We start from the raw sequence: 15,921 nt of genomic DNA, 5'->3' as shown, positions 1-15,921 counted from the left end.
TATATCTTGTTTTATGTTTTTTCTTGGGGTGAATCTGGTGTCATAATTTTCGCGCAGAAGAAAAAACGAATCGACGCAATAATAGTGTATCCATTGTACATGCACTGTTGAGCGTTGTTAAATATGTGTCTATCGAGAGAAAATATGTGCACAAAAAAGCGTGTCTGCAACGTTTCTGGTTTTGCTAGCTTTTAGCGAAATGTTTCACCATTTTGCATCTAAGCACTCACAATCAACCAAAAATTTCCAAGGGGAGGGGTTGTCCCCCTCCCCCTTCGAAATTTTTGGCCCCCTCCCCTCCCCCACTTGTTGACCCCTCCCCTAGGACGCAGATCACTAAAGTGCTACCATCGGGATGTCGGCCCCCCCTTTCTCAAAATCCTGGATCCGCCCCTGGATTGCACAACATTATTTAAATCAATCTTCCCTATGTTCATGTATTGATGAATGTGAGTTAAAGGGGTCATAATTTGCAGTCAATAAATGAAATAGTGTTTCCAGTAGAGAGAATATATATGGAAGGACGACAAAGCTCGTATGCATCAAGAACAGAACTCAATTATTCATAATTTGTTAGTTTGATGCTTGATGTTTCATCAAACTTTGCATTTTCAATCAAATTTCACACATAACAAGAGCCCAACGGGCACTGTGGTTCCTAGCTTTGTGGAATATTAAAGTGTTGTATGTCATGACCCAATATCATAGTTGATATAAATAAATGCATTGTATCAACTTTACACAAATGGGCAGGTTCCAAAGCTGTCACTCCATAGTTAAGTTACAGCTCTGTCCAACTTGAACCAGCAAAAATGTTGACTGAAAACTATTCCATCCCCTAATAAGTCATGGTTTGAGCAGTACACATTTGAAGATCCCAAATTACCTGCCTTTTCTGTTACTTCAAGGATCTAACTGCAAAATTGATCTGGATACAAGTTTGCTCCTATATGGTCCAACAAATATTTGTCCAAGGAACTGGCTAAAAACTGTGTTTGCCCTGCAAAAATTGAACCCCCAAATGGGCCCAAATGGCTCCAAAAATATTGGACCCCACAAATTTGGGACCAAAGAATGTGTCCCAAACTGCATTTCAGGTGGAAATCATATTAGGGCCCACACAGCCCCAAAATGAGACTGAAATTTTTTGGGGCACAGATGGTTAAATCAATTAGGCCTACATTTTCTAAGTATTAACCAATAACTATATACCAAGTTTGGCTACAATTACTACTTAAGGTTGCAGAGTTATTGCAATGTAAAGATTTTTTGTACCTCATAACCTCATTAATATTCATAGGGTCAGCATCAAAAACAAAAGGGCACACCTCACTGTAATACATCTACATAACAAGCATGACAGATATCTATCACTCCGTTGTTGAGTTATTGCTGACCCAAGCAAGTGTCACAGACGCACACATTCATACATACACACACCAACCTGACTGCATCTATAGGTTCTTTGCTTCCAGCAAGCAATTCAAAATCTATCAAATTGATTGTGACTGGAAACAGAACAAGACATCAACTGTTTGCAGTTTTTAAGGAAACTGCAAAGTGGAAGTCCAACACACTCTATTTCCTTGTTCTTTTTCTAAGGCTCAAACATTTGAATCATGTGAAATGTAGAAGAAATCTAACATCATACCATACAGCACATTTAGGTTACATATATACATATATTTCATTTTACTCCATAATTTTCAACTCAATGATCTGCTATTAACAGGGTTCATCCTTTGTCTTGAAGACTATCTGTAAGACTTTCAAAGATCCTACTAACTGAGCTTCATATAGTGCATAATGTTACATTCATGGATTCCACCAATGTGTTTCACTGACTTGAAAGCTTAAACAAAAATCATTGAAAATGCATTAGAAATAAGGAAACCTCAGTTGGAAACCATGCAAATGCATGTCAAGTGAACTACTATGTGTATATGAAGGAAGTTAGTGCTCATATTTTTTGTATGAAGTTGGAATTTTGCATAAGCTATGCTATGCATGAGCCATAAATGAAATACACTAACATCTTCTATAATTATTTTTGTTATATAACACCATAGTATTATGACACTATTGAAAACGGATACAAATATTTTAATGCTTTACTTCAAGCATTGAAAATGAGTCCAATCATCCATGACAGGGATGATCCTATTTAATCTTTTGAATGCATACATCATACATATTCATTAGGCATATAAGGGAAAGCAGTAGGCCTAGCATGTGGAGTATTTTGTCTCTTTTTGATCTTGTTTTCCTGGCATCATTGGGGATGGTAAATGGGTTGCATTACTCACAATTGAGTATTCATTTAGTTCTGTAAGGCTATGCTTTTGTTATGAATGGTTTGTCATTTCTGTGTATCAATACACGTGGAGAATAATAATGTGGTACCATCACCAGCTTGCACAGCATAAATAGAGGCAACTGCATTGGCAGATAATACATTGGTGATAGAGGGCAAGGCCATATCATTACGATTTTGGGAGCTCTCACGAATTAAGGGGTTATGAGGTACGTACACTACAGACTAGTTTTGTGAGATCCAGCATACACTTATAGATATTTTACTCAAAGGTGTGTTGGTTTCTGCAACATATGGAAATCACATGATAACATTATTTGTAGCCATACAATATTACATATTGTGCTAGAACATGCCTGTAATGCTATCAGCTATCCATGTAGTATATTATACCTTGTAATTCCATCTTGTTTGAGCCTTCTTTGGTCTCATGTATTCTTCTCTTCTCATCATGGAGAGTTGCTATGGCATTCTTGTGCTCCTGTTGTGACTGCTCATACTTCTGGTTCAGGTTTTTCAGATCAAACTCAAGGCTAGTCTTGTCCTGAAAAATGATTAAAATGAACATGTTACCATCAGCAAGAAAACTAATTTATTGATAGAACGGAAATGACCACAATGGGGATTATATATATACCTTAAAACCCAATGGATACAATCAAAAAAGCTTTTATTCAGCAAAACGAGCACAAATGTATTTACTTAGTGACCTGGTTCATTTGCAATATCACCATTACATAGACATCATCAATGGTTTAAGACAACTGCCATCTTTCAAAGTAAGAAATCTGGATAGCCCATGAACCTAGCTAAGATGAAGCTAGTGCAACAGAGAATAAACCTTGAACAATTTCTGTAACTTCAATACTGATACAGCCAGCAAAGTCACACTCATATATCATTATCTCCAAGAACATAACGCATTCTATACCAACCTTTTCCAACAAAATAATTTGTTCCCTTAGTTTCTGCTGAGTAGCAGTTGATTTGCTTTCTTCATCCTTGAGTCGAAAGACATCTGACGTCAATATGCTTATTTTGTCTAAAATGTAAAAGAGAAAAATTGATTAAAATCAGCTTTGGCACACAAAAATGCACTTAATGCATCATTTTAATCATGTGACATTACAAGAAAGTTTTCTGAAGATTAATTCAAGAACCCACCACTGAACTGATATGTTTACACTGATGCTGAAAAGTTATTTCTTAGATGAACTAATTAAAGGTTGATCAGGAACAACTAATAGCAATACAGGGTATTATCACTATTCAAGTCTCAATGCCCGTTTAATTTGTGGCCTACAGTACACATTATACTTTAATTGCTCACTTTCTAACTCATTTTTTTGCTGCTCAAGACGAGTCTTAGCTTGTGCCTCTTCTTCAAAGTCATTCTGTACTGTGATAAGTTCTTGGTCCAATGCCATCTTCATGTCTAGTAACCGGGAGTACTTCTTCTTCAGCTCTTGTTGTTCATTCTCCAGTGATGCATTACTCTGCAAAGACCATCAAGGGATTAATCAATTAATAAAATAAACCAAAATCATAACTTACCCACCAATATGAAATTATTTATCAAAATAATTAGGCGTTAACTAGTGATTGGCAACTAGAAACATTCTCCATTACATAAGTTAAAACAATTCAATCACAAATTAGATGGGAAAATATCAACAAACTTCAAAAGAGCAAAGAAATTGATAAATATCCCAGAATTGTTTTATCTTATAACAACGAAAGGTCAAATGGGCACCTTTGAATATTTAACCTATTGAGTCATGTGACAATCACAATAAACTCACATGACAGCACCATACTATAGTCTTGTGTGAAACATGATATGAGTATTCAATGACATGCAAGTACAGCTATAATTGAATAAATTCATCTTAATACTTAACATTTAATGTAATATATAAAGACAGTACCTTTTGTTGTTCCAACAATGACTTTTTCATCCTCAAGGAAGCATCTGAATCAGCCTGAATCTGTTTGTTCAAGTTATCAAGCTGTCTCTCATGGTAGTCACTCTTCTCCAGTCTTGATCTGAGTTCTGTTACTTGTTTTTCAAGTGAAGGAATGTCCTGCACCTGTCTCTGGAGTTTCTGGTTATCTGTTTGTTCTTTTTCTAATTTCCTTTCCCTCTGCAAAAGAAGATATGTCAGTCTTACTTGCAGATTATTAAGATACTTTTTAACAATCTCACTTTTTCTAAAGAAGCTCATCTAATCACTTTATTTTGATTGGTACAAATTCCCAACTGAAAGATCAGTTCATTGTTTGTCTTTTTTTTCATTTTTTTTTTCAACAAATCTCCCTTTAATACCATGCTAACATAAACATCAACCTTGCAAGTCCTCAAACATACGAGTAAGCAATCTAAAAATTACTTAATCTATCACACACAAAATTCTTTATTCTAAAACGACTCAAACTTTTGAAGTATCAACGCTACTCAGAAAAAATCATCACTCTATGTTTGTGACTGACAGAAAATTCAGGAAGAATAAATGTCTACACTTATAAGAAAGAAATATGAAACCGAGAAAATCTAAGACAACATGATCCATGAAACAAAACACAATCTATAGACTTCTAATTATAAAATATGTGATTCTGGAATGCCTGGATATTGACTTATCTTGACAGCAAGGATGTAGGAGGGCCCAATTTTTCTTTCCTAATACGTACCTCTTTAATAACTCTTTTCTGATCTAGAAGTACACTCTCATTTTGTATCAGTTGTTCTTCTAACTTCCGCCTCTCACCGGCCTCCCTGTCTAACTCTCTGCTCAGTTTGTCTAATTTGGTATGGTTGTGCTTCAGCCTTAACTCCACTTCTTTCTTAACTTGCCTCTCGGTATCCAGTTGCTGCTGCAACTTCTGCATCTCCTTGGAGTGATTCTCCAAAAGCTGCATTGAGAAGTTGATTCTTTGTCTAATTAAAGTACTGGCAATGAATTACAATCCAAATTGCATGCACCTATCATTTTAACATGCCATAGCCAATGTAGAAACAACAAAAGGATATTACTAATGTGTAATGCATGCGCATGTTTTCTCCTATTCTCAATTATCAATGTGTTCATAATCCTTAAGTAGGACAACACTTTTCAAAGAAGGCAAACTGTGATCATATAAATCAGTGTGACATTGCAGACAAAGGAAGACTCAGATACTGCAAGAACTAATAAATCAGCACTGTCTACATGGTACCTCTCTGCAAATTACTCTACATACCACAACTAATAAATCAACACTGTCTACATGGTACCTCTCTGCAAATTACTCTACATACCACAACTAATAAATCAGCACTGTCTACATGGTACCTCTCTGCAAATTACTCTACATACCAAAACTAATAAATCAGCACTGTCTACATGGTACCTCTTTGCAAACTACTCTACATACCACAACTAATAAATCAACACTGTCTACATGGTACCTCTCTGCAAATTACTCTACATACCACAACTAATAAATCAACACTGTCTACATGGTACCTCTCTGCAAATTACTCTACATACCACAACTAATAAATCAACACTGTCTACATGGTACCTCTCTGCAAATTACTCTACATACCACAACTAATAAATCAGCACTGTCTACATGATACCTCTCTGCAAATTACTCTACATACCACAACTAATAAATCAACACTGTCTACATGGTACCTCTCTGCAAATTACTCTACATACCACAACTAATAAATCAGCACTGTCTACATGGTACCTCTCTGCAAATTACTCTACATACCACAACTAATAAATCAGCACTGTCTACATGGTACCTCTCTGCAAATTACTCTACATACCACAACTAATAAATCAACACTGTCTACATGGTACCTCTCTGCAAACTACTCTACATACCACAACTAATAAATCAGCACTGTCTACATGGTACCTCTCTGCAAATTACTCTACATACCACAACTAATAAATCAGCACTGTCTACATGGTACCTCTCTGCAAATTACTCTACATACCACAACTAATAAATTGCACTGTCTACATGGTACCTCTCTGCAAACTACTCTACATACCACAACTAATAAATCAGCACTGTCTACATGGTACCTCTCTGCAAATTACTCTACATACCACAACTAATAAATCAGCACTGTCTACATGGTACCTCTCTGCAAATTACTCTACATACCACAACTAATAAATTGCACTGTCTACATGGTACCTCTCTGCAAACTACTCTACATACCACAACTAATAAATTGCACTGTCTACATGGTACCTCTCTGCAAACTACTCTACATACCACAACTAATAAATTGCACTGTCTACATGGTACCTCTCTGCAAACTACTCTACATACCACAACTAATAAATCAGCACTGTCTACATGGTACCTCTCTGCAAACTACTCTACATACCACAACTAATAAATTGCACTGTCTACATGGTACCTCTCTGCAAACTACTCTACATACCACAACTAATAAATTGCACTGTCTACATGGTACCTCTCTGCAAATTACTCTACATACCACAACTAATAAATCAGCACTGTCTACATGGTACCTCTCTGCAAATTACTCTACATACCACAACTAATAAATCAGCACTGTCTACATGGTACCTCTCTGCAAACTACTCTACATACCACAACTAATGAATCAACACTGTCTACATGGTACCTCTCTGCAAATTACTCTACATACCACAACTAATAAATTGCACTGTCTACATGGTACCTCTCTGCAAACTACTCTACATACCACAACTAATAAATCAGCACTGTCTACATGGTACCTCTCTGCAAATTACTCTACATACCACAACTAATAAATTGCACTGTCTACATGGTACCTCTCTGCAAACTACTCTACATACCACAACTAATAAATTGCACTGTCTACATGGTACCTCTCTGCAAACTACTCTACATACCACAACTAATAAATTGCACTGTCTACATGGTACCTCTCTGCAAAATACTCTACATACCACAACTAATAAATCAGCACTGTCTACATGGTACCTCTCTGCAAACTACTCTACATACCACAACTAATAAATTGCACTGTCTACATGGTACCTCTCTGCAAACTACTCTACATACCACAACTAATAAATTGCACTGTCTACATGGTACCTCTCTGCAAATTACTCTACATACCACAACTAATAAATCAGCACTGTCTACATGGTACCTCTCTGCAAATTACTCTACATACCACAACTAATAAATCAGCACTGTCTACATGGTACCTCTCTGCAAACTACTCTACATACCACAACTAATAAATTGCACTGTCTACATGGTACCTCTCTGCAAACTACTCTACATACCACAACTAATAAATCAGCACTGTCTACATGGTACCTCTCTGCAAATTACTCTACATACCACAACTAATAAATTGCACTGTCTACATGGTACCTCTCTGCAAATTACTCTACATACCACAACTAATAAATCAGCACTGTCTACATGGTACCTCTATGCAAATTACTCTACATACCACAACTAATAAATCAACACTGTCTACATGGTACCTCTCTGCAAACTACTCTACATACCACAACTAATAAATCAACACTGTCTACATGGTACCTCTCTGCAAACTACTCTACATACCACAACTAATAAATCAGCACTGTCTACATTTTACCTCTCTGCAAATTACTCTACATACCACAACTAATAAATCAACACTGTCTACATGGTACCTCTCTGCAAACTACTCTACATACCACAACTAATAAATCAGCACTGTCTACATGGTACCTCTTTGCACATTACTCTACATACCACAACTAATAAATCAGCACTGTCTACATGGTACCTCTCTGCAAATTACTCTACATACCACAACTAATAAATCAGCACTGTCTACATGGTACCTCTCTGCAAACTACTCTACATACCACAACTAATGAATCAGCACTGTCTACATGGTACCTCTTTGCAAACTACTCTACATACCACAACTAATAAATCAACACTGTCTACATGGTACCTCTTTGCACATTACTCTACATACCACAACTAATAAATCAGCACTGTCTACATGGTACCTCTCTGCAAATTACTCTACATACCACAACTAATAAATCAACACTGTCTACATGGTACCTCTCTGCAAATTACTCTACATACCACAACTAATAAATCAACACTGTCTACATGGTACCTCTCTGCAAATTACTCTACATACCACAACTAATAAATCAGCACTGTCTACATGGTACCTCTATGCAAATTACTCTACATACCACAACTAATAAATCAACACTGTCTACATGGTACCTCTCTGCAAACTACTCTACATACCACAACTAATAAATCAACACTGTCTACATGGTACCTCTCTGCAAACTACTCTACATACCACAACTAATAAATCAGCACTGTCTACATGGTACCTCTCTGCAAATTACTCTACATACCACAACTAATAAATCAGCACTGTCTACATGGTACCTCTCTGCAAATTACTCTACATACCACAACTAATAAATCAGCACTGTCTACATGGTACCTCTCTGCAAATTACTCTACATACCACAACTAATAAATCAGCACTGTCTACATGGTACCTCTCTGCAAATTACTCTACATACCACAACTAATAAATCAACACTGTCTACATTTTACCTCTCTGCAAATTACTCTACATACCACAACTAATAAATCAGCACTGTCTACATTTTACCTCTCTGCAAATTACTCTACATACCACAACTAATAAATCAACACTGTCTACATTTTTCCTCTCTGCAAATTACTCTACATACCACAACTAATAAATCAACACTGTCTACATGGTACCTCTCTGCAAATTACTCTACATACCACAACTAATAAATCAGCACTGTCTACATTTTACCTTTCTGCACATTACTCTACATACCACAACTAATAAATCAACACTGTCTACATGGTACCTCTCTGCAAATTACTCTACATACCACAACTAATAAATCAACACTGTTTACATGGTACCTCTCTGCAAACTACTCTACATACCACAACTAATAAATCTCCTTGTCTACATGGTACCTCTCTGCAAACTACTCTACATACCACAACTAATAAATCAGCACTGTCTACATGGTACCTCTCTGCAAATTACTCTACATACCACAACTAATAAATCAGCACTGTCTACATGGTACCTCTCTGCAAACTACTCTACATACCACAACTAATAAATCAGCACTGTCTACATGGTACCTCTCTGCAAATTACTCTACATACCACAACTAATAAATCAGCACTGTCTACATGGTACCTCTCTGCAAACTACTCTACATACCACAACTAATGAATCAACACTGTCTACATGGTACCTCTCTGCAAATTACTCTACATACCACAACTAATAAATTGCACTGTCTACATGGTACCTCTCTGCAAACTACTCTACATACCACAACTAATAAATCAGCACTGTCTACATGGTACCTCTCTGCAAATTACTCTACATACCACAACTAATAAATTGCACTGTCTACATGGTACCTCTCTGCAAACTACTCTACATACCACAACTAATAAATTGCACTGTCTACATGGTACCTCTCTGCAAACTACTCTACATACCACAACTAATAAATTGCACTGTCTACATGGTACCTCTCTGCAAAATACTCTACATACCACAACTAATAAATCAGCACTGTCTACATGGTACCTCTCTGCAAACTACTCTACATACCACAACTAATAAATTGCACTGTCTACATGGTACCTCTCTGCAAACTACTCTACATACCACAACTAATAAATTGCACTGTCTACATGGTACCTCTCTGCAAATTACTCTACATACCACAACTAATAAATCAGCACTGTCTACATGGTACCTCTCTGCAAATTACTCTACATACCACAACTAATAAATCAGCACTGTCTACATGGTACCTCTCTGCAAACTACTCTACATACCACAACTAATAAATCAGCACTGTCTACATGGTACCTCTCTGCAAACTACTCTACATACCACAACTAATAAATCAGCACTGTCTACATGGTACCTCTCTGCAAACTACTCTACATACCACAACTAATAAATCAGCACTGTCTACATGGTACCTCTCTGCACATTACTCTACATACCACAACTAATAAATCAGCACTGTCTACATGGTACCTCTCTGCAAAATACTCTACATACCACAACTAATAAATCAGCACTGTCTACATGGTACCTCTCTGCAAATTACTCAACATACCACAACTAATAAATCAACACTGTCTACATGGTACCTCTCTGCAAACTACTCTACATACCACAACTAATAAATCAGCACTGTCTACATGGTACCTCTTTGCACATTACTCTACATACCACAACTAATAAATCAGCACTGTCTACATGGTACCTCTCTGCAAATTACTCTACATACCACAACTAATAAATCAGCACTGTCTACATGGTACCTCTCTGCAAACTACTCTACATACCACAACTAATGAATCAGCACTGTCTACATGGTACCTCTTTGCAAACTACTCTACATACCACAACTAATAAATCAACACTGTCTACATGGTACCTCTTTGCACATTACTCTACATACCACAACTAATAAATCAGCACTGTCTACATGGTACCTCTCTGCAAATTACTCTACATACCACAACTAATAAATCAACACTGTCTACATGGTACCTCTCTGCAAATTACTCTACATACCACAACTAATAAATCAACACTGTCTACATGGTACCTCTCTGCAAATTACTCTACATACCACAACTAATAAATCAGCACTGTCTACATGGTACCTCTATGCAAATTACTCTACATACCACAACTAATAAATCAACACTGTCTACATGGTACCTCTCTGCAAACTACTCTACATACCACAACTAATAAATCAACACTGTCTACATGGTACCTCTCTGCAAACTACTCTACATACCACAACTAATAAATCAGCACTGTCTACATGGTACCTCTCTGCAAATTACTCTACATACCACAACTAATAAATCAGCACTGTCTACATGGTACCTCTCTGCAAATTACTCTACATACCACAACTAATAAATCAGCACTGTCTACATGGTACCTCTCTGCAAATTACTCTACATACCACAACTAATAAATCAGCACTGTCTACATGGTACCTCTCTGCAAATTACTCTACATACCACAACTAATAAATCAACACTGTCTACATTTTACCTCTCTGCAAATTACTCTACATACCACAACTAATAAATCAGCACTGTCTACATTTTACCTCTCTGCAAATTACTCTACATACCACAACTAATAAATCAACACTGTCTACATTTTACCTCTCTGCAAACTACTCTACATACCACAACTAATAAATCAACACTGTCTACATGGTACCTCTCTGCAAATTACTCTACATACCACAACTAATAAATCAGCACTGTCTACATTTTACCTCTCTGCACATTACTCTACATACCACAACTAATAAATCAACACTGTCTACATGGTACCTCTCTGCAAATTACTCTACATACCACAACTAATAAATCAACACTGTCTACATGGTACCTCTCTGCAAACTACTCTACATACCACAACTAATAAATCAGCACTGTCTACATGGTACCTCTCTGCAAACTACTCTACATACCACAACTAATAAATCAGCACTGTCTACATGGTACCTCTCTGCAAATTACTCTACATACCACAACTAATAAATCAACACTGTCTACATGGTACCTCTCTGCAAACTACTCTACATACCACAACTAATAAATCAGCACTGTCTACATGGTACCTCTCTGCAAACTACTCTACATACCACAACTAATAAATCAACACTGTCTACATGGTACCTCTCTGCAAATTACTCTACATACCACAACTAATAAATCAGCACTGTCTACATGGTACCTCTCTGCAAATTACTCTACATACCACAACTAATAAATCAACACTGTCTACATGGTACCTCTCTGCAAATTACTCTACATACCACAACTAATAAATCAACACTGTCTACATTTTACCTCTCTGCAAATTACTCTACATACCACAACTAATAAATCAGCACTGTCTACATTTTACCTCTCTGCACATTACTCTACATACCACAACTAATAAATCAACACTGTCTACATGGTACCTCTCTGCAAATTACTCTACATACCACAACTAATAAATCAACACTGTCTACATGGTACCTCTCTGCAAATTACTCTACATACCACAACTAATAAATCAACACTGTCTACATGGTACCTCTCTGCAAACTACTCTACATACCACAACTAATAAATCAGCACTGTCTACATGGTACCTCTTTGCACATTACTCTACATACCACAACTAATAAATCAGCACTGTCTACATGGTACCTCTCTGCAAATTACTCTACATACCACAACTAATAAATCAGCACTGTCTACATGGTACCTCTCTGCAAATTACTCTACATACCACAACTAATAAATCAGCACTGTCTACATGGTACCTCTCTGCACATTACTCTACATACCACAACTAATAAATCAACACTGTCTACATGGTACCTCTCTGCAAACTACTCTACATACCACAACTAATAAATCAACACTGTCTACATGGTACCTCTCTGCAAATTACTCTACATACCACAACTAATAAATCAACACCGTCTACATGGTACCTCTCTGCAAATTACTCTACATACCACAACTAATAAATCAACACTGTCTACATGGTACCTCTCTGCAAACTACTCTACATATCACAACTAATAAATCAGCACCGTCTACATGGTACCTCTCTGCACATTACTCTACATACCACAACTAATAAATCAACACCGTCTACATGGTACCTCTCTGCAAACTACTCTACATATCACAACTAATAAATCAGCACCGTCTACATGGTACCTCTCTGCACATTACTCTACATACCACAACTAATAAATCAACACCGTCTACATGGTACCTCTCTGCAAACTACTCTACATATCACAACTAATAAATCAGCACCGTCTACATGATACCTCTCTGCAAACTACTCTACATACCACAACTAATAAATCAGCACTGTCTACATGGTACCTCTCTGCACATTACTCTATTACCACAACTAATAAATCAACACTGTCTACATGGTACCTCTCTGCAAATTACTCTACATACCACAACTAATAAATCAGCACTGTCTACATGGTACCTCTCTGCAAATTACTCTACATACCACAACTAATAAATCAGCACTGTCTACATGGTACCTCTCTGCACATTACTCTACATACCACAACTAATAAATCAGCACTGTCTACATGGTACCTCTCTGCACATTACTCTACATACCACAACTAATAAATCAACACTGTCTACATGGTACCTCTCTGCAAATTACTCTACATACCACACCTAATAAATCAACACTGTCTACATGGTACCTCTCTGCAAACTACTCTACATACCACAACTAATAAATCAACACTGTCTACATGGTACCTCTCTGCAAATTATTCTACATACCACAACTAATAAATCAACACTGTCTACATGGTACCTCTCTGCAAATTACTCTACATACCACAACTAATAAATCAGCACTGTCTACATGGTACCTCTCTGCAAACTACTCTACATACCACAACTAATAAATCAACACTGTCTACATGGTACCTCTCTGCAAATTACTCTACATACCACAACTAATAAATCAACACTGTCTACATGGTACCTCTCTGCAAATTACTCTACATACCACAACTAATAAATCAACACTGTCTACATGGTACCTCTCTGCAAACTACTCTACATACCACAACTAATAAATCAACACTGTCTACATGGTACCTCTCTGCAAATTACTCTACATACCACAACTAATAAATCAGCACTGTCTACATGGTACCTCTCTGCAAATTACTCTACATACCACACCTAATAAATCAACACTGTCTACATGGTACCTCTCTGCAAACTACTCTACATACCACAACTAATAAATCAGCACTGTCTACATGGTACCTCTCTGCAAACTACTCTACATACCACAACTAATAAATCAGCACTGTCTACATGGTACCTCTCTGCAAATTACTCTACATACCACAACTAATAAATTAACACTGTCTACATGGTACCTCTCTGCAAACTACTCTACATACCACAACTAATAAATCAACACTGTCTACATGGTACCTCTCTGTAAACTACTCTACATACCACAACTAATAAATCAGCACTGTCTACATGGTACCTCTCTGCAAATTACTCTACATACCACAACTAATAAATCAGCACTGTCTACATGGTACCTCTCTGCAAACTACTCTACATACCACAACTAATAAATCAACACTGTCTACATGGTACCTCTCTGCAAATTACTCTACATACCACAACTAATAAATCAGCACTGTCTACATGGTACCTCTCTGCAAACTACTCTACATACCACAACTAATAAATCAACACTGTCTACATGGTACCTCTCTGCAAACTACTCTACATACCACAACTAATAAATCAGCACTGTCTACATGGTACCTCTCTGCAAACTACTCTACATACCACAACTAATAAATCAACACTGTCTACATGGTACCTCTCTGCAAATTACTCTACATACCACAACTAATAAATCAGCACTGTCTACATGGTACCTCTCTGCAAACTACTCTACATACCACAACTAATAAATCAACACTGTCTACATGGTACCTCTCTGCAAACTACTCTACATACCACAACTAATAAATCAGCACTGTCTACATGGTACCTCTCTGCAAACTACTCTACATACCACAACTAATAAATCAACACTGTCTACATGGTACCTCTCTGCAAATTACTCTACATACCACAAATAATAAATCAGCACTGTCTACATGGTACCTCTCTGCAAATTACTCTACATACCACAACTAATAAATCAGCACTGTCTACATGGTACCTCTCTGCAAATTACTCTACATACCACAACTAATAAATCAGCACTGTCTACATGGTACCTCTCTGCAAACTACTCTACATACCACAACTAATAAATCAGCACTGTCTACATTGTACCTCTCTGCAAATTACATACCACTTTCATATCAGCTGCATTTGAAGGACGTCTTGTAGGCTGTGCACTTTGACTCTGTGATGAAGAAACAAAAATGCGATCAGTCTTAGAAGCCAAGCGAGGTACGTTTTATACAGATACATTACAGTACCTGCAATTAGACAGAAATCAATTATACTTATCAACTTCAATGTTGTTACAGAACCACACAGAGAAATGAGAGTAATGCTATAAACCATTGCTTTAGTATTACTTTTGGTGTTAATGGCAGCAATATAAATAACCTAACAGTCAACTTTACTCAGGAAAGTTGTATAATTTATATGATTCAGTAACCTCAAAACTATCTAATATTCAATTTTTAAGTTAACTGCTTTCTGTTGGACTGAATACATCTCTTTGAAAATTGTGAGCGTATTCAGTCCAACAGAAAGCAGTTAACTTAAAATTTGAATATTAGATAGTTTTGAGGTTACTGAATCATATAAATTGTTTTTGATCCCTACCTTCGATATTCCTATAAAAGACAATACTTTTATACAGTGTATCAGGTTCCAGAGGAAGCTAGAGACTTCCAAGGACATTGTTTCACCATTAAGTTGTAGTTGAGTAG

The 15,921-nt window shown here is 36.8% G+C and overlaps 1 protein-coding gene across 5 annotated transcripts in view; it reads right to left on the bottom strand.

Moving 5' to 3' along the window:
• Positions 1-15,921, bottom strand: part of LOC139973459 (rho-associated protein kinase 2-like) — a 199,202-nt gene that overhangs the window by 141,199 nt on the left and 42,082 nt on the right. For all 5 annotated transcript variants that reach the window (XM_071980153.1, XM_071980149.1, XM_071980152.1 and 2 more), the window contains 6 exons: positions 15,330-15,383; positions 5,006-5,227; positions 4,243-4,458; positions 3,645-3,810; positions 3,250-3,356; positions 2,708-2,858 (listed from right to left, as the gene is read on the bottom strand). In XM_071980153.1, the coding sequence (XP_071836254.1) occupies positions 2,708-2,858; positions 3,250-3,356; positions 3,645-3,810; positions 4,243-4,458; positions 5,006-5,227; positions 15,330-15,383 (916 nt within the window). The remainder of the gene's footprint in view (positions 1-2,707; positions 2,859-3,249; positions 3,357-3,644; positions 3,811-4,242; positions 4,459-5,005; positions 5,228-15,329; positions 15,384-15,921) is intronic.

This window comes from Apostichopus japonicus, chromosome 9 (assembly GCF_037975245.1).
Source record: "Apostichopus japonicus isolate 1M-3 chromosome 9, ASM3797524v1, whole genome shotgun sequence".
Taxonomy (NCBI): domain Eukaryota; kingdom Metazoa; phylum Echinodermata; class Holothuroidea; order Aspidochirotida; family Stichopodidae; genus Apostichopus; species Apostichopus japonicus.
Note: the sequence above shows the minus strand (reverse complement) of the source record. Positions and strands in the feature narration are given on the sequence as shown.